Source organism: Oncorhynchus masou, chromosome 29, assembly GCF_036934945.1.
Source record: "Oncorhynchus masou masou isolate Uvic2021 chromosome 29, UVic_Omas_1.1, whole genome shotgun sequence".
In the NCBI taxonomy this organism is placed as follows: Eukaryota; Metazoa; Chordata; class Actinopteri; order Salmoniformes; family Salmonidae; genus Oncorhynchus; species Oncorhynchus masou.
In genome coordinates this window covers 59,643,093-59,668,973 of record NC_088240.1, presented here as the reverse complement: position 1 = coordinate 59,668,973, position 25,881 = coordinate 59,643,093, and the positions used below count along the sequence as shown (strand labels likewise).

Below are 25,881 nucleotides of genomic sequence, written 5' to 3'. Positions count from 1 at the left end.
GACAGCACAACTGCTGGGCATACTGTAACAATATGGAGATGTTGTACGTCACGAAGCAGTATAATCTATTACTACCGGAACCGCGGCCTGCCTATGGAAACCATAATTAGGTTAGGCCTAATAATTTTACAACATCAAACTCAGTCACCTTGTTACAATCGCCTTGAGTTGTCAGGAACAAGGAGTGGTCTGAAAGTAGAGCTAATACAGTGCCTTGCGAAAGTATTCGCCCCCTTGAACTTTGCGACCTTTTGCCACATTTCAGGCTTCAAACATAAAGATATAAAACTGTATTTTTTTTGTAAAGAATCAACAACAAGTGGGACACAATCATGAAGTGGAACGACATTTATTGGATATTTCAAACTTTTTTAACAAATCAAAAACTGAAAAATTGGGCGTGCAAAATTATTCAGCCCCTTTACTTTCAGTGCAGCAAACTCTCTCCAGAAGTTCAGTGAGGATCTCTGAATGATCCAATGTTGACCTACAGTTTTATATCTTTGTTTGAAGCCTGAAATGTGGCAAAAGGTCGCAAAGTTCAAGGGGGCCGAATACTTTCGCAAGGCACTATAGGATAAATGGCTCCAGTGGGCTCAAATACCAGGTTTGTCATTTTATCTCAGTTTGCTCAAGGTTGGTTTTCTACGTGAACATGAGGAGATTTATGCCTTCCAAATGAGTCTGCTGTAATGAGAAACCTGGCCTACATAATCTGTTTGTCTAAGCACTGCTTCTGGCGCGAGTATTTAAAAGCTTAATTACCCGGACACGACTCCAGTGTACGAAGTGTAAAAGATTACACGTTCGTCTCTGCAAGCAAGCCTAGCACTGAAACGTTTAGGTGGTCTTTAGCCCATAGCTGAGTCATGTGACAGTGGATTCAGAAGATGCAACCTTTGCCTTATTTGTCACTGGCCTTCAGACCTAATATTTAATGACTGTGTGGAAGTCTGGGAGAGATAGCAAGTAAGCCTATATCATTAACTAAAATGACACTTCCCTTTCCGGCTAAAGTGTTACGACTTTAAAGGTTTTCCCATTTATTTGCTTATATGGTTCTGTAACTTCTTACATCCCATCGACATAGACTAGTCAAGTTTTAAAAAGCTATGTATTACCAGGGTATTCACAGGTTGATTGTCCATATGAACAAATATCCTAATTGAATTGGGTTCATCATTGTCGTCTTGGGGATACAGTCCTCCAATTATTGCAGTGAATAGTGTTGCATAGCCTACGCTTTAGTCTAGTCTTTGTCTCAGACTTGGGCTTGACATTATCTTTTGCATTCTTCTCATCCCTGTGGCTCACTGTAAGAAAGAGATCCACCTTCATCTGATGGACTAGGCTATAGAGCCACTCCTTACCATGAACACAAGGGAACCCTTGTGGGGGACACGCTGATGGCTTCACATTTATCTTCACAGTTTGTCACTGAGGCATGACATCTTCAGAGGGCAATAGGCTTAATGCTCCGGTATCTTAAACATCGATGGAGATCTGTAAACATCAATTAGTTTGCCGTTGAGCTTTGATTGGAATTCTATTTGATTTGCGTCTTCTCGGACTGATCTCATCAATTGGTTGCAGCATTGGATGGATGTGACAGTCGGAAGTTGGAATGTGTCGACAGAGCAACAATTAAATTTCTCACTGATGGTTAACATTGCATAGTATCAGAGTCCTGCCAAAAATCATTATTAAAACAAACCTCTGGTGCAGAAATATGTGGACTGAGTATAAGAAGTGTAAAGGACACAAACTATTTCTGAACCAGATAGGACTTCCAGTAAGATGTGTGTTGCGTAAGATCCCACCAGTGTTGCACTGTATACAGAAATTGCTAGCCAGCCTGTCCTGAGGAACCACTGAGTCTGGGCTGCAACATGTTCACTCCCAACTCCTGCTGCACAAGTTAAGACACTCGAATAATGCAACATGAAATGTTGAAAATGTTAATTACTGTTCGCAAAACAACCTCTGTAATACAGCTACAGCACTTTACAATGCAAGAAGATAACGGTAATGTTCGCTTGCTAGCTATTTAGCTTTGTAGGCTAACTTTCCCTGCTAGCTTACAGCTGAAGCTAACATCAATTCACTACCCTAGTAGTATGTAAGTAAAAATAAGCATACATTGGAAGGGAAACCGATAGAATCCAGCCAAGACAAGCTCAATAACTCATTGCATGCACACACTCCTATTGAGTAGGCAATGCATTCACCTTTGCTATTAATCTGCCTATCCAATAGATTTACCCATTTATCAATAGAGATTTACCATTCAAATGAATGATTACTGTTATGTTGTTGATTAGTAAAAACTAAGTCAAATTCATTGTATAATTGATTCATTAATGCAGTGGTTCCTAAACGTTTTATTGTCCCGTACCCCTTCAAACATTCAACCTCCAGCTGTGTACCCCCTCCAGCACTAGGGTCAGCGCACTCTCAAATGTTGTTTTTTGCAATCATTGTAAGCCTGCCACACACACACTCAATACGATACATTTATTAAACATGAGAATTAGTTTTTTGTCACAACCCGGCTTGTGGGAAGTGACAAAGAGCACTTATAGGACCAGGGCACAAATTAATAATCTAAAATGTTGCTCTTTATTTAACCATCTTACATATAAAACCTTATTTGTTCATCAAAAATCGTGAATAACTCACCACAGGTTAATGAGAAGGGTGTGCTTGAAAGGATGCTCATAACTCTGCAATGTTGGGTTGTATTGGAGAGAGTCTCGGTCTTAAATCATTTCCCACACACATTCTGTGCCTGTATTTAGTTTTCATGCTAGTGAGGGCCGAGAATTCACTCTCACATAGATATGTGGTTGAAAGGGGCATCAGTGTCTTAACAGTGCGATTTGCCAAGGCAGGATACTCTGAGCACAGCCCAATCCAGAAATCTGGCAACCGCTTCTGATTTAAATTCAATTTTCACAACTGCTTGTTGCAATTTCGATGTGGCTCTCTTGTTCAGATATCGGTAAGTGGACTGGAGGCAGAGTTTGAAAAGGATAACGAATCAAGTTGTTTGTGTCATCCGTTTCGGGAAAGGATCTGCATAATTGCGCACCCAACTCAGGTGCTTCGCAATATCACATTTTACATTGTCCGTAAGCTTAAGTTAATTTGCACACCAAAAAATCATACAATGATGGAAAGACCTGTGTGTTGTCCTTGTTAATACAGACAGAAGAGCTCCAACTTCTTAACCATAGCCTCAATTTTGAACCTCACATTGATTATAGTTGCCGAGATTCAGATCATTCAGGCGAGAAACATCACTCAGATAGGCCAGTCGTGTGAGAAACTCGTCATCATGCAAGCGGTCAAACAAGTGAAAATTATGGTCAGTAAAGTAAACTTTGCCCCTTGATAACCAGCGCACTTCTATGTGTTGTAAAAGTGTTCCATGGTCGCTGCCCATATCATTGCATAGTGCAGAAAATACATGAGAGTTCAGGGCCTTGCTTTAACAAATTTAACCATTTTCACTGTGGTGTCCAAAACGTCTTTCAAGCTGACAGGCATTCCGTTGGCAGCAAGAGCCTCTCGGTGGATGCTGCAGTGTACCCAAGTCGCGTCGGGAGCAACTGCTTGCATGCTCATTACCACTCCACTATGTCTCCCTGTCATGGCTTTTGCGCCATTAGTACAGATACCAACACATCTTGACCACCAAATTCCATTTGATGTCACAAAGCTTTCCAGTACTTTAAAACCTGTTAAGGCTCGGGACAATACTGCCCCCTTTGGATGAATTGCGTGCCCATAGTAAACTGAAAAAAAATCTGTCCAAAATTGCTAATATATGCATATAATAATAATAATAATAATTGGATAGAAAACACTCTAAAGCTTCTAAAACCGTTTGAATTATGTCTGTAAGTATAGCAGAACTCACAGGGCAGCCAATCTCCCAAACTAGTTTTGGAAACATGAAAGTTGGGCCAACTTTGACGTCATCGCCCCCACCCTTCCCAACCAGCTATGGATCTGGAAACACTTTCTATGTCTTCCACTAGATGTCCTCATTCAGTAGAGTTTAATTGTGCAAATCCCGTGAGCTTTGACCCTTTGGGAGGCAAAATAGTGGGTGTCGCGAGAAAATACATGCGCATTAGAGCGCGAATTGTACACAGTCATTCCTCCGTTCCAGATTGTCTGAGAAGAATTGCTTTTGTCCGGTTGAATCGCCAATTGTTTTGTACGTTTATAACATCCTAAAGCTTGATTCTGCACTTAGTTTGACCAGTTTAGTTGACATATAATATGTAATTTTGAAGTTTTGATGCGCAACTGTTTGGGACCATAAGTCATTTTGGATGCATTTCAGCTGAAAGTGGTAGTATATGCTAATACAAAGACACACGACTTGAAACAAAACGATGTATTGGGTAAGCATGACTCCTTCCACGACATTCTGATCGAAGACCATCAAAGGTAAGGGAATATTTATGTTGTAATTTTGTATTTCTGTTGACTCCAACATAGCGGAGAAATATTGCTTACATCTGAGCGCTGCCTCAGATTATTGAATAGTGAGCGATTTCCTTAAAGTTAAAAATAAATGTGACACTGCTTCTTAACGCAACTGCTTTATATCTTTCTAACTATATGTAGAACATGTATATTTAGTCAAAGTTTATGATGTGTATTTCTGTTATCTGGCGGTGCTATCTATAATTTCTCCGGACATTTTTGAGGATTTTCTGAACATGTTGTCAATGGAAACGGAGATTTATGTATATAAATTGCATATTATTGAAAAAAAACAAATGTACTGTGTAACATGTCCTATTACTGTCATCTGATGACGATTTTCAAAAGGTTAGTGAATTATTTTTCTTTTAATCTTGCGTTTGTGATTGCATCTTTTGTTCGACAAAATGGCTGTATATCGTCTGTCTTTGGTTGTTTGACATAAATATGTGCTATGTTTTCGCCGTAAAACATTTTAGAAATCTGACTCGCTGGGTAGATGAACAAGCTGTTTATCTTTCATTTGAGCTATTGGACTTGTTAATGTGTGGAGGTTAAATATTTCTAAGAATATTTTTGCATTCTGTGCGCCACCCTTTGAGTTGAGCGGGGGGGGGGGTGCCCTTGGGGAACCTGTACCGTTAACACGTTAAAAATATCCTATCCTGTTGTCCTGGTTTCCAGTGGCTTGCAGAAGAGGATGTCTTCCTTAATTGACACCCCATAAACATAACGGACATATTCCAGGCGCTGTGCCAGGCCCGCCACGTCTGTTGACTCATCCAGCTGTAACGCATATATTTCACTGGCTTGTATGCGAAGCAGTGATTGTTTCAAAATATCTCCTGCCCTGTCACTGATGGGTCATGACACAGTGTTGTTTGATGAAAGAATTGTCTGTATAGTTTTTTTTGCCTTTTCCTTCAGCATTGTCTCAGCCATATCTGCAGCAGCAGGAAGAATGAAGTCCTCCACAATAGTATAGGGCTTGCCTGTCCTAGCCACTCAGTAGCTCACCATATAAGACGCTTCTAGCCCCTTCTTATTAATGGTATCTGTTGCTTTCATACAGGTCTTCTACTCGAAAGTCTTATTAACTCCTGTTGCTTATTTTTAAAATTGGCATGTTTTGTTTCTAAATGTCTGTGCAAGAGTGAAGGTTTCATCAAGCTGTGTGAGAGTACTTTTGCACATATAACACACTGTGACTGAGGAAAGGCACTACCCCCAGTATAAGTGAACCCCAAATCAATGTAGTTCTCATCATATTTGCGCCTCTTCGATGGTCCAACGTCCCTGTCTGTTGTTGGGTGCTTTCCCGGGTAAGGGGGCAGTAGCTCCTCGCCTGCATCAGATTCACAACTGTCAGTGTCCATGCTAGCTGGGCTAACAACAAATGTAGAATTACTGATGCTAGCATTGGATGTGTTCGTGGAAGCAGAGTGTTGGAGAAGAAAGTAAAAGTGCAATATGTGCCATGTAAAAAAGCTAACGTTTAAGTTCCTTGCTCAGAACATGAGAACATATTGAAGTTGTGGTTCAATATTCCCAGTTGTTCAATATTCCCAATTAAGAAGTTTTAGGTTGTTGTTATTATTATGATGCGTCGACTATTTCTCTCTATACCATTTGTATTTCATATACTTTTTACTGTTGGATGTTCTTATAGGCACTTTAGTATTGCCAGCCTAATCTCTTGAGTTGATAGGCTTCAAGTCACAAACAGCACTGTGCTTCAAGCATTGCTAAGAACTGCTGGCAAACGCAGTAAAGTGTTTGAATGAATGCTTACGAGCCTGCTGCTGCCTACCACCGCTCAGTCAGACTGCTATATGAAATCACACTTCATTTTAATATGATAAACACAGAAATACGAGCCTTTGGTCATTAATATGGTCAAATCCGGAAACTATCATTTCGAAAACAAAACGTTTGTTCTTTCAGGAACCGTTCTGTATTTCACCGAACACGTGGCAACCCTAAGTCTAAATATTACTGTTACATTGCACAACCTTCAATGTTATGTCATAATTATGTAAAATTCTGGCAAATTAATTACGGTTTTCACACAGTTCGCAACGAGCCAGTCGGCCCAAACTGTTGCATATACCCTGACTCTGCTTGCACTGAATGAAAGAGAAGTGAAACAATTTTTCTAGTTAATATTGCCTGCGAACATGAATTTCTTTTTAACTAAATATGAAGGTAAAAAATATATATACTTCTGTGTATTGATTTTAAGAAAGGCATTGATGTTTATGTACATTTATGCAACGATTGTGCTTTTTTCACGAATGTGTTTTTGTTAAATCATCACCCGTTTGATGAATTTGAAGTAGGCTGTTGCCTGTTAATTTATCATTAATTAACAGACACCACATTGATTATATGCAATGTAGGACAAGCTAGTTGAGCTAGTAATATCATCAACCATGTGTAGTTAACTAGTGATTATGTGAAGATTGATTGTTTTTTATAAGATACGTTTAATGCTAGCTAGCAACTTACCTTGGCTCCTTGCAGGCACACGGTCCTTTTGACGCTGCACTCGTGTAACAGGTGGTCAGCCTGCCACACAATTTCCTCGTGGATTGCAATGTAATCGGCCATAATCGGCGTCCAAAAAGGCGCATTACCGATTGTTATGAAAACTTGAAATCGGCCCTAATTAATCGGCCATGCCGATTAATCAGTCGGCCTCTAATCAAGAATGTCTGGCTTTGAAATACCACCGTTGCCAATTACTCTAGGATGAGATCTTTGTTTAATGACGAGGTTGTTTAAATAAATAATAATATCCACTTTCACAAAGAGCACTCAGACACTTCTTTCGCTCTGCCTCTTTTCGTCTGTTTATTTCAGCCTGTGTATCGGGGTAGTGTTGTGGATTTGGTCACTGACCCTGACAGGATGATGTTTTGGCATGATGGCTTGGAAGTGTCTTATTTGAATAAAGTAGTCAGACGTTATTCTTGGTACTTTGATCAAATATAGCCTACATCAGCCTACATCATCATGGTTCAAAACAGGCAGCTATGTAGAAAAATCATTGTGTAAAATAACAGATCCAGATCCGTAGCTTTGAGAAAGACGTTTCCAGAGGAGCGGGGTCGAAAAATCTGTCATTGCAGCCATGACCTATTTAAAAAAATAAAAGAAATACCCAACATGGTGTCAGTTTGAGGCACAATAATGATAGAGACCAAATGTGATAAACACCAGAAAGGAAATAAGGTTAGGAAGGGACATTCCATTGACCCCAACATGGCTTATCAGTACCATGCTGCTCACTGAAGTGCACTTATCCATACATATGGCGAACCTGTGTCATAGGTGTTGGTGGTGGGATACCAGCAATCAGTCACTGGAAGCGGTCTTTGATCCCAATGTTCCCCCTTATCTCCAGATGTGATATGTACTTGCCACTGAAGAGGGTGAATACTACTGGAGGCCATGATTGGAGTGAGCCACTGGAGCAGAGGGGTGGTCAAACACGTTTTTCCACTTGGGCTGCATTCGCTCTTCAAGGTCCAGAGGGCCGCACTGAAAATGTTTTTTTTTTTTCTCAATTTGTAAATTGTCCCCTATCGTTTTTGGTCCACCCTTACTGTCTTGCTTTCATTTCGGGGATCAAAAATGTAAAATAACGTATTTTCTAAAACCTAGTGGCCGTGTGTTTGAAACCCCCCCCCGCGCGCTAGAGAATGTGTGAGCTGTCATCCGTCTGGCTAGGAGCTTCAGGCACATCAAAAGTGCCTCCAGTGTTTAGGCCTAACCAATTTCTGAAAGGAGCTCAACAATATGTAATACAGTATACCTTTGTTTTCCAGCTCTGCTTGCTACCTGCCCTCTTTTGTTTGTATTGTCTTAAGCCTTTGGGTGTGACCTAGCTAGGACTAACACAGACCTTTCGAGGTGAAAGAGCTCCTTGTCCAGAGGCAATGAGTCATTCCCTTCCTCGTCAGCCAGTCTTCACACAAACCCTTGTCCCCCACAGTCACACATGTGGGATAATGGGTAATTTAGCGTTCCAGTCCTGAATTGACGGTTTGATATCTGGCCGTTTAGTGGTTGCAGTCGTAACCACTTTAGTCCATCCAACTATGACCAGTCTGCCCTTTTCCTGCAGGCTACGTCTTAAGCATGAAACACACAGAGAATCTCACTGCCGATAGATTTCTGATATGTACCTGATATGTATTCACAGTTGGAGGCCGTTCCTTCTCTTGCTAGAACAAGTTGTACCTGCTGCGTTCTGACCCGGTAGAGACTAACCTATCGCAACACTCGTCAGTGGCCAAGAACTTGACTTTGAGTCAGTCAGAGAGCACAAACCTTCACATGGGGGAGCCATCAAATTTATTTTTTAAGAGGGCATTTTCTCCATTCATCCACGGATGAGCCAGTCACTCTTCATATGCAATGTAGGCTATGGGTTGGTAGCTAGCTAGATAGCTAAGTGCACAGACGCAATGCACACAACAGTAAATGCTTCCTCCAAGCTAGCTAACCTCTAGCTAGTTTTCACATTATACTTAAATCACAATGGATTAAATAGTTTCCATGAAACAGCTGCTATGTTGTGCTAGCCAGCGAATATGCTAACGTCAGTTATCTAGCTAAACATTTGGCTTTGGGCTGGCACTGGCAGTATGGGATTATGGAGAGTGAATTAAATTGTTTCTTCGTTGTCTTGCTAGGTAGTTATCTAGCTGTGGCCACCTGGCTAGTACCAACAAGGGGTTTCTACTAAATAGGAACATTTGCGCAGATGGCTTGGCATCTAGACCATAAGCAATACGCATGTACAGTTGAAGTCAGAAGTTAACATACACTTAGGTTGGAGCCATTAACTTGTTTTTCAACCACTCCACAAATTTCTTGTTAACAAACTATAGTTTTGGCAAGTCAGTTAAGACATCTACTTTGTGCATGACACCAGTAATTTTTCCAACAATTGTTTACAGACAGATTAGTTCACTTATAATTCACTGTATCACAATTCCAGTGGGTCAGACGTTTACATACACTAAGTTGACTGTGCCTTTTAAACAGCTTGGGAAATTCCAGAAAATGATGTAATGGCTTAAGAAGCTTCTGATAGGCTAATTGACATAATTTGAGTCAATTGGAGGGGTACCTGTGGATGTTTTTCGAGGCCTACCTTCAAACTCAGTGCCTCTTTGCTTGACATCATGGGAAAATCAAAATACATCAGCGAAGAAATGTCTGGTTCATCCTTGGGAGCAATTTTCAAATGCCTGAAGGTACCTCGTTCATCTGCACAAACAATAGCACGCAAGTATAAACACCATGGGACCACGCAGCCGCCATACCGCTCAGGGAGGAGACGCGTTCTGTCTCCTAGAGATTAACTTACTTTGGTGCGAATAGTGCAAATCAATCCCAGAACACCAGCCAAGGACCTTGTGAAGATGCTGGAAGAAACCGGTACCAAAGTATCTATATCCACAGTAAAACGAGTCCTATATCGACATAACCTGAAAGGCCGCTCAGCAAGGAAGAAGCCACTGCTCCAAAACTGCCATTTAAAAAAGCCAGACTACGTTTTGCAACTGCACACTTGGACAAAGATCGTACTTTTTGGAGAAATGTCCATTGGTCTGATGAAACAAAAATAGAACTGTTTGGCATAATGACCATTGTTATGTTTGGAGGAAAAAGGTTGTTGCTTGCAAGCTGAAGAACACCATCCATGAAGCACGGGGGTGGCAGTATCATGTTGTGGGGGTGCTTTGCTGCAGGACAGACTGGTGCACTTCACAAAATAGATGGCATCATGAGACAGGAAAAGTATGTGGATATATTGAAGCAACATCTCAAGACATCAGTCAGGAAGTTAAAGCTTGGTCCCAAATGGGTCTTCCAAATGGACAATGACCCCAAGCATACTTTCACAGTTGTGGCAAAATGGCTTAAGGACGACAAAGTCAAGGTATTGGAGTGGCCATCACAAAGCCCTGACCTCAATCCTATAGAAAATGTGTGGGCAGAACTGAAAAAGCGTGTGTGAGCAAGGAGGCCTTCAAACCTGACTCAGTTACACCAGCTCTATCAGGAGGAATTGGCCAAAACTCAATCAACTTATTGTGTGAAGCTTGTGGAAGGCTATCTGAAATGTTTGACTCAAGTTAAACAATTTAAAGGCATTGCTACCAAATACTAATTGAGTGTATGTAAACTTCTGACCCACTGGGAATGTGAGGAAAGGAATAAATAATTCTCTCTGCTACTATTCTGACATTTCACATTCTTAAAATAAAGTGGTGATCCTAACTGACCTAAGACAGGGAAATTTTACTAGGATTAAATGTCAGGAATTGTGAATCTGAGTTAAATGCATTTGGCTAAGGTGTATGTAAACTTCTGACTTCAACTGTATACATTGCCAAGCAACGCTACGGCCACCTTCTGGTTTGGACTATTTTATCAAGGCTGAGTGGCTGCCGACTTCCAAGGTCTTTGCTGTGTGAACACAAAAGAGACTGATGGCCGACACTCAGGTAAACATTTGACAATCCTACCTGTGTGTCTGAGCTTTTATTTCCTGGAAAGTATCTGTAATTAATTTCTCTCAAGACTTTGTGGCATTTTTCCTTGAGATAAAGGATTTGCAATGTCATTGCAAAAGGTTGGAATAGCCTGCCTGGCAACAGGAACCTGCTGCTATTTTTGTAATGTATATACTGCATGCCTATATTCAGGGTTGGGGAGGTTACTTTGTAAATGTAATCTGCTACCTTAGTTTTCTGTCCAGAATTGTAATCAGTAATGTTAGGTAATCAGGTTACTTTCACAGATAAGTTTCCCCTTAAGAGGCATTAGAAGAAGACAAAAATTAATTTTACCAATTGAACGACATCTATTTCAGGATAAATCAATGTTAAAGTTCACATAGCTGGCCATAAATGGATGTTGCATTTTACTTTATGGGTCAGTTATGTAGGCTTCTTCTAGTCCATTGCTCTCTACTACTTATAATATGATTAGGTTATATCTTTCTATTTCTATTAAAAACCAGTCTGTCAGATTTCCAGTCATTTAAAAATAATGTAATACCCCTTGATCTTCAAGAATAGGATTTGAAATTATGGAAGAATAGATTAGCCAAATTGTTTTACCTGAGCATAACCCAAAAACGAAGGACTTATTAGCCTGCTCTTTTGTTTATGATATTGTTGTTTTGGAGGACTGATTGGGCTCATTGATTAGAGTTCAAAAATAAATTCTGCTCTTATGGAATGGCGTGCTTTGAGCACCACTGAAAAGTGCTATTTGCATGTGAAAAATGAATACCATATGTTGCATTTGCTATAGGCCTATTATTATTTACCTTTTGTTGGTGACACTGAAATTACACACACATTTGTGAACAGCCATCCACATCAACCACAATCAATAAGGCGCAAATAGCTAAATGAGAGAGCGACAGTGTGTCACATCGTATAGATATCAAGCTTTGGATGCCGACACCAGTCGCAACATTGGAAGACATAGCTTGGATTGTAGCCTACAAAAGCCTATTCCTGCTCTTTTCCAGCAATCCATCAAATGCATTTGGTGTGTCATCATAGTGGTCCGACTTTTAGTCAGACTCGCTCAGGCGGAACAAACTTAAACTTGCGCCATTTGTCAATGCTAATTGGAATGTCTTTGAGAAAACGGAAAGGTGTCAATGATTTCTTTCACAAACATCCTGTCTGAATTTAAAAGTAATCCTAGAAGTAATGTTTTTCAAAAGTATCTCTAATCTTAGTACAATATTTTAGCTGGAAACTGATTCGTTTTTTGTAATCCGTTACATGTGATCAATTACTCTCCAACTCTGCAACTCCAACTATTTGAACAATGTGTTTAAAACAAGATGTGACTTGTTGACTGACGCCACAGACTGAAATAAACATTGCATTGAAAAATGTCATTATATAGTGACAACTTTAGATAGGAGAGAATTCATTGAGGAGATGCATCAGACCTAGTGCTGACAGCTCAAACCTTTCCAAACACGTGCAGTAACTGACACACATACAACCTTGGTGTCCTGTTCCCTGTCGAAGCTCTGGGATTTGACAACTTGCTGCAGCCAGGTTATTTATGGATTGTGATTCAGAATTTGGAAGTCTGGGAACCCGAAGTCTCTCAGAGTCAGAGTCACTATGGATCAGAGTCACTATTCAAAGGAAATAGAAGGCGCACTTCCCCTAGGGACCGAAGCTATGTTTTGCAGGATATGCATCAGGGTTTGGGTCAATTCCTCTTCAATGTTAGTCAATTCTGGAAGGACACACATTCCAATTCTCGTTATTGCTTTTCAGGAAATTTCCAGAGGAAACGCTGTGTCCCACTGTTTTTTATTTCACCCGGCAACACATCCAACAAGCTCTTATGTCGGGGTCGCAACAGGGAAACTGCTGTGGGGTCACCTATTTATTTATCTTTCGTTAACATTTTTTGTTCCTCATTTTTTTGGAGTACCAATTGTTGTATGGGGCAATATACAAAAGTTTGAGAAAGATAAACAGAAAAAATGATTGATTGTATTGAAAATGAATGAAAATGCTATGAATTCAAGGTTGTTTGTTGTGAAAATCGAAATGTGTCTTTTAGTCATGGGAAATTATTGGGTTAAAAATAAACAAAAAAAAACGGGGTCCCCAGGAATTCTGCCGTGACAAAATGGGATCCTGGCTGAAAAAGTTTGAATACCACACTGTCTTATGTACTAGTACCAGCATGACTTAGGCATTCCGACAGCTCCTCAGAAGTAGTTTGGTACAGGTTGTTTCTCAAGCTTCTATTCAGTCACCACTTGCTTAAGCTTAACTGTGTAATGTGGTTGGCTGGGGCTGAGATGTAAGCTAATGTCTGTCTAATTAAAACAGCCCGCACTCTATCAAATCGGTTAGGGGTTAATTATTTTTTCTGCATATTGTGCATAAACACAAGTCTCTGAGAGAACACGGTAGGCTACACGTCAAGCTCACAAACCCCTCTTCGCAAGAGGGATGCTCATATCTCCACAAAAAAAGGCTGAGCCAGGTGGCCTGAGCCTTTTGTAGTGGCTTCCAATTAGTCAGTGTTATCTTAACTCCTTTGTTTTCCCACATGGAGATGCTTCCTGGGAATTGTGGAATGGTGCCAGTTTCCTGACGAGGCCGGTTGAAAGGCGAAGAGTGCCCCTAGCACCACACATCTCTTTCTGTGAAGATTAGGCCTCTTTTGGCCGTTTCTCACTGGACTTTCCTCTGCGCTAGAGCGGTAGTGCTTTAAAACGGCAGCAGTGCGTTGAAGTGTTCTGTACTCCATTGATGGATTTGTTTAGCCCATGAAAGAGTGTGTCCAACACTGAAAGTGTTGCCTTCCAGCTGACTGAGTTGATGAAAAACATCAGATTCCCTGTATACCCGGGAGATTGCAGGGTTTTTTTGTACGTTCAAGAAGGCATCATCTGTGAAGACATTGACAAAGTTCATTGTTTCTATAATTTGCAGACTCTTACTGTTTTCCACCGTAAGCGCAAGACTCCTGCTGTTTTACACGTTCCTCTCCCGACCCCTTATCCTTGAAAACCTCTGACAGTGATGAAGAACACGGACCATTACGTAACTAACAGTACAGTCTGCAAATGATGACATGCTAATTAGCTATGCTCAGGGTGTGAGCATTAAAGGACAGTTTACTTACTTACTTGCCTGCCTGCCTCTCATCTCCTCTCTATGTCCCAGTAGGATCACACCCTGTGTTAGCCAGGCCAGATGGTGCTGCCAACGTGCCACCCTTACCCTCATGCGGCAGCAATGTAAATATACACTGTGTTGATTCTGTGTCAGGGTTTCGTGGTCAGACTACAGAAAGGCTTTAGGAGTAATGGGATTTGATGGGTCACAGTTTCAGATGCCCTCCATTGATGGGCTAGCCTGTCAGTTCAAATGTCTCGTTCTATTTCCCCCCTTGAAAACATTTGTCAGGTAGTTTCCACTTAAGTCTTGAAAAGGCATTTGTTTAGCAGTTTCCCGGGCCCAGACATTTCAAGACATTTCAATGTAACTTAAGTAAGGATGTTTTAAAAAACATTCTCATATCTGAAAACCAAAGTTTCATTGTGTTAAATTGACCACAGTTTGGTTTGGCCTAAGTGGTCATTTTGTTATTGAGAAGTGTCAAATAAATGCATCTGCTTACTTGTAAGTGATGTCTAGTAGATGGCAAGGTGTAGGCCTGTTCAAAGCACTGAAAATCCTCATTCTGTGACCTTGATATTGTGGTATCCGGATCAGAAAGATCCTATCTGATTTATTGTCTCAAAAACAGCCAGATCAATTTGATCCTGGATAGCAAGAAATTAGGATTACAGGATCATTCATTCTGATCCAGATTAAGTGTTTTGAAAAACTGGGCCCTGGGACTAAGCTAGCCTGTCTGAGCCTGCATTAGCTAATGTTGAGACAAACAAACAAACTGTGTTGCCATGGCAGCTAATTGTAATAGCTTTGTTGAAATAACAAACAAAAATTAGTTTATTTCCTAATCCATCAGAAAAAAGGACCATTTTTTTCTGTTATACTAGGACTAGTTGTGGTATTTAGTCTTGTCTCATTGCTACATCTCCCATATGGACTCAGGAGAGGTGTGTGTCCTCCAAAGCACAACCAATCTGCACTGCTTCTTGACACAATGCCCACTTAACCCGGAAGCCAGCCGTGTGTTGGAGGAAACACCGTACACCTGGTGACCGTGTCAGCGTGCACTGCGCTCCGCCACAGGAATCGCTAGAGCGCGATGGGACAGGGACATCCCTGCCGGCCAAGCCCTCCCCTAACCCGGATGATGCTGGGCCAATTGTGCGACAGCGCCTGGACTCGAACCCAGAATCTCTAGTGGCACGGCAATGCAGTGCCTTAGACCACTGCGCCACTCGGGAGGCCCCATACTAGGCCTAGTTAACGTGAAGTTAACCTTTTTCAGTCAAGTTTTCCTCAGTGACAATGTCATATGGTCACAACGAGAATGGTCTGTGTGTGGTTTCTCTCTGAAAGGAGTCACGTGATTCATATTATGAGGAATTTGCTTTGCATAACTATTTCCACCTCTGACAAAATACATGTGATACTGTGTTTGTGTGACATTGAAAATGCGGCCCACTCTTCTCGTGTTCTGACTTGCAGATTCTGGCCAGATATCAAGTTTGTTTCCTCTGTGCGTTTTCACACCCACCAACCATATCTACGAGGCCTAGATATGTTCTGGTCTGTTGAAATGGCACTTGTGCAAGCGGGGATGTTAAATTAGCTCTGAAAAAGAGAACAAATCATGTGATTCTGTTCCACTTAAGTCTATTCTGAATATGCATTTGTTGGGGCTTTCAACTCAAACCGGTTCAGTGAGTCACTGGTGTTTGTTTTCTGGTCCTTATCTTCAATGCGTTTGTAGCTTCAGGTGACTGGTACATTCCAGATCCCGCCTAGAAAGTGTAAACCTTGAGAACAATGAACGAGAACAATGCATCTTATCATCTTGTCCCTCCCTCAGGGTTCCACCTGATCCCCCGGCTGTCCAGCATCGTGCCCGAGTCCTGTCTGCTCATTGTGGTGGGCCTCCTGGTCGGCGGCCTCATCAAGCTGGCGGGCGAGGAGGTACCCCCCGTGCTGGACTCCAACCTCTTCTTCCTGTGCCTCCTCCCCCCGATCATCCTGGATGCGGGCTACTTCCTGCCCATCCGGCCCTTCATGGAGAACATCGGAACCATCCTGATGTTCGCCGTGGTCGGCACCCTGTGGAACGCCTTCTTCGTAGGGGGTCTCCTCTACGCCGTGTGCCAGATCGAGGGCACATACCTGAGCCAGGTGGAGCTGCTGCCCTGTCTGCTGTTCGGGAGCATCATCTCGGCCGTGGACCCGGTGGCCGTGCTGGCTGTGTTTGAGGAGATCCACATCAACGAGCTGCTGCACATTCTGGTGTTCGGAGAGTCGCTGCTCAATGATGCCGTCACTGTGGTGAGTGGTGGATGGGGTGGTATGCAGTGTTATGCAGGGCAATACAGTACAATGCTATTCTAGACAGTCAATTAATGAATTACAGTACAATCACGTCAGGGTTTCCCCCAGTAATAGATAATGCCATGCAGTACAATACTATACAGCACTATGCTATGCAGTACAATACTATACAGCACTATGCTATGCAGTACAATACTATACAGCACTATGCTATGCAGTACAATACTATACAGCACTATGCTATGCAGTACAATACTATACAGCACTATGCTATGCAGTACAATACTATACAGCACTATGCAGTACAATACTATACAGCACTATGCTATGCAGTACAATACTGTACTATACAGCACTATGCCATGCAGTACAATACTGTACTATACAGCACTATGCCATGCAGTACAATACTATACAGCACTATGCTATGCAGTACAATGCTATACAGCGCTATGCCATGCAGTACAATACTATACAGCGCTATGCCATGCAGTACAATACTATACAGCGCTATGCCATGCAGTACAATACTATACAGCACTATGCCATGCAGTACAATACTATACAGCACTATGCCATGCAGTACAATACTATACAGCACTATGCCATGCAGTACAATACTATACAGCACTATGCCATGCAGTACAATACTATACAGCACTATGCCATGCAGTACAATACTATACAGCACTATGCCATGCAGTACAATACTATACAGCACTATGCCATGCAGTACAATACTATACAGCACTATGCCATGCAGTACAATACTATACAGCACTATGCCATGCAGTACAATACTATACAGCACTATGCCATGCAGTACAATACTATACAGCACTATGCCATGCAGTACAATGCTATACAGCGCTATGCAGTACAATACTATACAGCGCTATGCCATGCAGTACAATACTATACAGCGCTATGCCATGCAGTACAATACTGTACAGCACTATGCCATGCAGTACAATACTATACAGCACTATGCCATGCAGTACAATACTATACAGCACTATGCCATGCAGTACAATACTATACAGCACTATGCCATGCAGTACAATACTATACAGCACTATGCCATACAGTACAGCACTATGCCATGCAGTACAATACTATACATGACTATGCCATGCAGTACAATACTATACAGCACTATGCCATGCAGTACAATACTATACAGCACTATGCTATGCAGTACAATACAGCACTATGCCATGCAGTACAATACTATACAGCACTATGCTATGCAGTACAATACTGTACTATACAGCACTATGCCATGCAGTACAATACTATACAGCACTATGCTATGCAGTACAATACTATACAGCACTATGCCATGCAGTACAATACTGTACTATACAGCACTATGCCATGCAGTACAATACTATACAGCACTATGCCATGCAGTACAATACTATACAGCACTATGCCATGCAGTACAATACTATACAGCACTATGCCATGCAGTACAATACTGTACAGCACTATGCCATGCAGTACAATACTATACAGCACTATGCTATGCAGTACAATACAGCACTATGCCATGCAGTACAATACTATACAGCACTATGCCATGCAGTACAATACAGCACTATGCTATGCAGTACAATACAGCACTATGCCATGCAGTACAATACTGTACAGCACTATGCTATGCAGTACAATACTGTACTTTACAGCACTATGCCATGCAGTACAATACAGCACTATGCCATGCAGTACAATACTATACAGCACTATGCTATGCAGTACAATACTATACAGCACTATGCTATGCAGTACAATACAGCACTATGCCATGCAGTACAATACTATACAGCACTATGCTATGCAGTACAATACTGTACTATACAGCACTATGCCATGCAGTACAATACTATACAGCACTATGCTATGCAGTACAATACAGCACTATGCCATGCAGTATAATACTGTACAGCGCTATGCTATGCAGTGCAATATAATAAAACCAAACTATATTTTCAGAAGTAGGCTACATTCATCCTCCATATGAAGAGGACTCTGTTGTTAGTTGATCGTGTTCTTATTTCTGTGGACAAGATATTGGTTTGGACTGGCACAAGAAATCAGGATAGCCTAGTACCAAATTAGCCTGATTTTTGAATTGGTCCTAGTCTTTTTAGGAAAATCCCACCATACTTCTGTCACTGGATATTGAATTCATACCTTCTAGCTAACATTTAGCTCCTCACCAGTGATTGGTTGGTTAGGTTTTTGGTGATTTTTGGTGACCATTTTGTGCGAAAGCTGACCCAGTTTAGTGGGCCAAATCTATTTTCAAATGTTTTCTCTCATGACTTCCTTCCTTTCCTCTGCTGTAACAGTTTAGAGATGGACCATCTCTCTCTTATGGGTTGGTCATTGAAAATATAAAGTAGAAAAAACATTTTCTTTTTTTTTTCTTCTACTGTTTGCGTCCTTGCATGAAGTAGGCATCACATAGGCTGTAAGTAGCTTTGGTTAAGTGTGGCATAGTGTGGAATATATTCTGAATATATTGTGAGGCACAGTGGTTCCTGTTGCTATATTTACTGATTATACTGTCCCCACACACTGACTGTTTTGATAGGACCAGTTCACTTAAAATAGCCTTGGAGTCATGAGACTTAAATGAATGATAGTTCAGCCGAACCATTTCAATATTGTGGGGCAGACAGGCGCCCGTGTGCAGAATTGTTCTGCTATGTTCAGTTTGTTTGCAATACCAGGACAACATGTTGTAAAAACGTTCATCTCGGAAACCCAGAACTAAAACCTCAACTTTTTGCGTCATATGCTAGATTAATTTCTGAGGGTAGATGTGTTGGAAAAGATCATGGAAGAGTGGAAGTAGGGCAGTTGCTCCACCCCCTCTCTCTGCAGGTTTTGGGCAAGTCTTGGGCAAGTCTGTGCCATATGCCCCCCCCCCCCCCAAAAAAAAAATGCAAGCATCTGTGAAATTGTGATTTGTCCAAATGATCAGTGAAGACAAATCAGGGCCCCCCGAATAAAGTTCCTTGTTAGTTGTCGCATCCCAGTCTGTTGCTATGATACCATTTCTGTTAAGTGCATCTGTCCACGAGAGATTGCGAACATTTATCTTTTCTGCAGTGATTATACCGACACGTTAGGCCATATAATATCACTGGTTTTTATGCCACTCAGTAGATACTTTTATCCACAGTACAGGGAGTGTATGCATTTTATTGGGGCCCCAGTGGGTATCAAACCCATGACCCTGGTGTGCTAGCACCATGCTTTTACCAATGGAATCCAAACCAGTTGTTTATTTTCAAACCCCCCTCCATTCTCTGTAGGTCTTATACTGCCTGTTTGAGGAGCACTCGGGCGTGGGCTCTGTTATTCTCTGTACACTTGAGCCATGTCTCGAAGGTCTCTCTCTCTCTCTCCCTTCCCCTCCACTCTAGGTCTTATACCACCTGTTTGAGGAGTACTCTGGCGCTGGTGAGGTAACGCCGATGGACGTGGTCCTTGGGGTCATCTGCTTCCTGATTGTGTCGCTGGGCGGCATCGCCGTGGGCGCCATCTACGGTATCCTGGCGGCCTTCACCTCCCGGTTCACCTCGCACACCCGCGTCATCGAGCCCCTCTTCGTGTTCGTTTACAGCTACATGGCCTACCTCTCGGCCGAGATGTTCCACCTGTCTGGAATTATGGCGTAAGTAGGGAGTGTGGGGCACACACACGCTCACAGACAGACAGACACACGCACACATACACACAATCTTTCTAGTGGCCAAGGTTTTATGAGTTTCTCTGTCATGAATCATAGATATTGTTGAGAATAAAAAGGTTTCTATGAGTTCTGCTTAGGCTGGTTTAGTGTTTATAATGCATTGACAGAGTGGCTGTGATACATGACCTTTTGAACCTGTCCGGCTGGTCCAGCAACACCATTGATTCTGTGTTTAGCTAAAGGAAAAGTATGACCATGTTTAATTCCTGCATTATCTTCTACGTTTCCTTGGAAAACGATCTCACTCATAAAGTGTACACTGAATTAGATTCTTAGCTTTTTAGCAATATTCCTGTCTAAATAGTCAAATAAATCAAATGTAACCGGGTCTGTCCCAGCCAAGGACGTCCATACGAATTCTATCAAAACGTCAGTAACTCACTTCCATGTCGTGACAGGCCAATGGATGTGCAGCCCAGAGCAGGGATACAACGCTCAATTTCCAGCCCCCTGTCACGCCTCTGGCCCAAACACCACCTCCTGTGAAACATATCATTCTCATCTCCCTTCCTCTCCTCTCTTCCGCTTTCGTCTCCTGCTTTTTATAAAAGTTGGTGAGGTATGGAATATGGATCATAAACATCGGTGCTGCTGATGAGTTGAGTTTCCCGTCGGTGGGTTTTACAGGAGCAATGGTAGGACTGTAGGACAGTCTGTTCCCAGGCCTGTTGGCACTCTGTCCGTGCCTTCCAGCCTAAATAGGATTTTGGATTAGTGTATGGTGCTTTTTGTCCAGTGCTTGTATATGAGATCTCGCCCCCCCGGAGTGAAATTGAGTGGAATGATGGACAGCTGCAGTGTGTTGTGTAAGGGAATGAGGTAGCTAGCTGCCCTTAAACTCACTGAGGAGGGTTGCCTCACGCTCGACACGAGGAATAGAGAAGTGGTTGCAATGCTATACAGGGGGGTGGAAGTGGACATCTTCACTCTGGTTCCGTATGTCCAAACACACTGAGTCATTGGTTCACACGTGGAACAAACTCGTGGAACAAGCTGAGGAAATGGAGCCTCTTAGCTCTTACACCACAGTTTCCAAAACCAACTGTATCCTTGTTGCAATGGTTCTACTATACGTGAAATACTTGTTCTCTTAGCATGTAAATACTTTAAAATAAAAAATATATATATATATACTGTATTGGTTTTTTTTTCAACCAATTTAATAGATGCGACTACTTTCTATGCCATGTCAATGAAGTACGAGACTATAACTTAGTACGAGACTGTAGCCTATATTTACAATGTAGGTAGTTGGATTCACGTAGTAACATGGGGCCTCATTTACCAAAAGTGTGTGCGCACAAAAAAGACATTTCGGGCTCAGTTGTCCCACAAAGATTGACGCGAAAGTGTATGTTTCTCCACGTACAGCTCAGACATTATTTACGCACAACTTCTCGTGGTTGATTAATTGTACTGCAAGCAAATTTAGTTTTTTTTTATTGTTTGGGGGAAATCGAAGTGTTTGATGCACAGGAATTATTTTACTGGTAGGCTTGTAGAAATCAGTCAAATGTAGGCTTAATGATAAAACGGATTCCTTTGCCGTTGCTAAGGCGATCAAATAGCATCGTGGAGTCTTAGGCCTATATGACAAATGTAAAAGAAATAGGTTGAAATAAGTCATAATCCTATGGCAGGACATGTCTCTCCTTTTCTGACATCTGGTTTATTCCCGCGACACAACAAATAGTAGACTACCATTTACCAACTGCTCATTCAATAGCCAAGAATGCTCAAAAGTAAATAGACCGGTCACCTATTTGACAGTATGTGTAGGCTACAGTGCTGTGCGATAGGAGTGCGACGACATAGCATATATAATCTGAGCCTATACCAAGGCAAGAGATGTAAACACAATCACGTATTGATAGGATATGTCTTGCGATTCTCACGATTCTATATGTATTGCTTTCCGGTACGGCAATTGGATGTTCCCAAACATATTGCTCACTATATGTCGGCTGCAGAGAGACAAGTGAGGGCATGAGAAAACAACTAGTTTTGAACACATCAGGGACATAAAAGTAAAAAAAACAACAACATGTTGGCCCACTATTTGGTGCAAGTACAACTGACTAGCGCCATCTAACGCTACCTACAGTAGCAAAAATTGATACTCGGAGTCAAATATCAATGTAATATTGTCCAGAAATAATATCAAATCCAATCAAAATGTATTGGTCACGTAGACACTTTTTAGCAGGTGTAGCAAAATGCACATGTTCCTATATAGTTTGCTTCCTGATATCCGTAGCCCTTTAAATATCTGCCATATTTCCTGGCTCAGGGAACCTCGGGTAGCTTACGCCAGGTGCAGCCAGTAAATGAACAGTTTAAGTTCCAATTAAATACTAAAATGTACTTGTGTCTGGAGTTTTCATTCTAAGATGCTACAATTTAGAATAGACATTAAATGACGGAAAACAAGAAAAGGTTTCTTTCTCAGAGAACAAATTTATAATCATCCTCTCTCTCTCTCTCTCTCTCTCTCTCTCTTTCCCCCAGGCTGATTGCATGCGGCGCTGTGATGCGACCCTACGTGGAGGCCAACATATCCCACAAGTCCCACACCACCGTCAAGTACTTCCTGAAGATGTGGAGCAGTGTGAGCGAGACCCTCATCTTCATCTTCCTGGGCGTGGCCACGGTGGCCGGGCCGCACGCCTGGAACTGGACCTTTGTCTCCGTCACCGTCATCCTTTGTCTGGTGTCACGTGTCATTGGTGAGTCGGACACGGACACCTTCTTCACTGTACTGTACCAGTCTCTACATCAGATTCCAAAAGATAGTGAGAGAAATGACGTGACCGGCCCAACTTTCTCATAGTTAGTTATAATTTGATCAAGTTGTTTCAGTAGAGGATGCAATACAGATTTTTAACATCCTCAATTTGACACGGGCAAGTTATTCTTGGAGCCAGACTTAAATACCAGTCACTACATTTGTTAGGTAATGAGACAACTATTAGAAGAAGTGCCCCTTGTTTTTTTCCGCTTGGTCCTCACATCGAGGAAGCCCAGGTTTCAAAACTCGTCAGATACACGTCCCTAAAAAAAGGAAGCGTAAATATTTCTTCAAGTATTATGTCATTTCTGCAGTTATAGATAGACCCAATGCAGACCTTCATCTGACTTTAGCCTAGTTTGAAACCTGGTGACTTGACATTGCACTATCCCCATTGACCATTCTCTATTCTCACCAAACATCCTATAGTTTTCTGATTCCTATAATCTGCTAGTTTCACAATGTGTGTTCCAATGTAATGTGTGTGGGCTCTACTCCTCTTTCTCAGAAGCTTTTGATCAATTTGGAAAGTGAGTCCTTAACCTTTCTTAGGTTCTAAAGAGGCTGGTATTGACTGTGTGTAAGGAGGGAGCAAACATGGAGTCAGTCAGATAAAAGGCATTGAAGGTCGACTTGCTTCTGCTCTCTCCCTCCCCTTCCCCCTCTCTCTCCCCCAGGCGTGGTGGGCCTTACCTTTATCATCAACAAGTTCCGCATCGTCAAGCTGACCACCAAGGACCAGTTCATTGTGGCCTACGGTGGCCTGCGAGGGGCCATTGCCTTCTCCCTGGGCTACCTGCTAGACAAAGACCTCTTCCCCATGAGGACCATGTTCCTCACCGCCATCATCACCGAAATCTTCTTCACCGTGTTTGTACAGGTGGGTACTGTGCCAGTCCTTTAACCTTGTCCCAGATCTGATTTGTGCTGTCGAAGCACCTTGTCACGCCAATGACCACAGTTGTCATGCCGGCCATGGTTGCCACGCCAATGACCATAGGAGTTGGCAAGACGGCACAAAAAGAGTTGGTACCTGGCTAGCAACCCTCGAATTCTGCTTATGTCTTCAGATTTATAATGAAATCTAAGGCACTCTTTAAATTATGGCAAGTTAAAAAGACTATCAGATAAAATGTGTCACTGAGTGAACACTAAATATAGGAAGTAGGGCTGGGCGATATGGCCAAAATCTCATATCCTGATATAGGTCATTTCAAATCCCCATAACGATACATATGACGATATAGCACATTTTTTAAAGAAATTTTGATGAATAAATAGTTTATATACAATGACCACATCTAAAGGCCTATTTCGTATTACATTTAGAATTATACTCAACAAATAAAAGGTATTTGGTACCCTGGGTCGAGCGTTGGCACCAACTCACGAAACCCCCTTTCTCAACCGTGTATATTGGGGCCGTGTCTTTGCAGATGTAAGTTGTAACGGCAGCTGTATCTCCTTCCATCGTCGTGATTCTATACCATATGATGTGCCGCGGGCAAAAGCCTCTTGCAATGTCTGAGTCGGGGGTTTGTTTTGAGCACTTGACTATACTTTTCTGGGACTCATCGGTAGACTCTCTGCACTGTTTCACATGATTCTTACGTCGGTGGTTAGATGTTCGTGGTGTTTGAGCCTGTCGTTGGGACCGGCCTGCAGCATATTTTGCAGATGGCAGTTTTCTAGTCTGTACCAGACTTTTCATACCCAAACCACGTCCATGTGACCGAAGTAGCCCCTCTTTTAGGTACGAACCCTGTATCTCCGTGCTCTGTGTCACGTTCACTCCCCTCCACATTTTTTTGTGTTGCAAATTTCCTTCCACACGCAAAGTGATGACCAATTGACGGAAAATATTGCCGTGAAGAGTGTGATTTCCGACACAACGAAATAAACGATAGAGCATAATATTAAACGACAGATGTTTGTTTTTTTATCACACGATATATATCGCCCAGCCCTAATAGGAAGTTGACTATATTACAGAGTGCTTTTGGGTTAAAATGGGTTGCTTTGCTGCTACATTGTGCTGTTGCTCTCTTGTCCCTAGTATATTTTAAGACCTAATGTGTTCAATGATTTTCATGGTTTGTTGGCAGTATGCTACTGTATGCTAGTGTGACAAAAGGACACTGGAGCTACTACTTTGAAACACACACGCGGTCCGTTTGAAGCTCTGCGCGTCAGATATTCCTCAGTCCTGCAGAGCAAACTCATCTTACAGTGAAGCTGTTGATGCATGCTGAAGCAGTAGGACACTCGACATCTGGCAGAGTATCCCCAAAATGGCAGCTACTAAAATAAAGCCTTCTATAAGCCTTTTGTGAAACAAATGTCTTCAGTAAATGACTTATTCATTTTTCACTCAGCGCTGGCAGTCTGGGATGGATTGGGTGTGTGCGTGCATGCTAGAAGGGGTATTATTTAAGGGCCAGAGTCTGTTGTCATCCACTTATGGTATAATAGTTAACCAGATATACTTAATCTCCTTATGAGAGAGAGAATGATACGCTAAAGCCTACACACACGGACACACACACACACACACACACACACACACACACACACACACACACACACACACACACACACACACACACACACACACACAGTGGAACAGAATGAAAGAGATTGATAGAACCAGTATGCCAAATAGTATTGTAACCAGCACTGAGAAATCCTTTTCCCAGCATGCCTCAGTCGTGGATGGAACGGCCTTATGCACAAACCACCAACCGCCTGCGCATAACTTCATTTAAATGCAAATGTTGCTTGACTGTCTTAAATACACAAAATGGATACAG

General features: G+C 42.0%; 1 protein-coding gene across 1 annotated transcript in view; it reads left to right on the top strand.

Annotated features, from left to right (window-relative positions):
* Positions 1–25,881, top strand: part of LOC135520123 (sodium/hydrogen exchanger 1-like) — a 45,598-nt gene that overhangs the window by 5,650 nt on the left and 14,067 nt on the right. The window contains exons 2-5 of the mRNA XM_064945460.1: positions 16,051–16,514; positions 19,955–20,205; positions 22,792–23,009; positions 23,749–23,951. Of these exons, the coding sequence (XP_064801532.1) occupies positions 16,051–16,514; positions 19,955–20,205; positions 22,792–23,009; positions 23,749–23,951 (1,136 nt within the window). The remainder of the gene's footprint in view (positions 1–16,050; positions 16,515–19,954; positions 20,206–22,791; positions 23,010–23,748; positions 23,952–25,881) is intronic.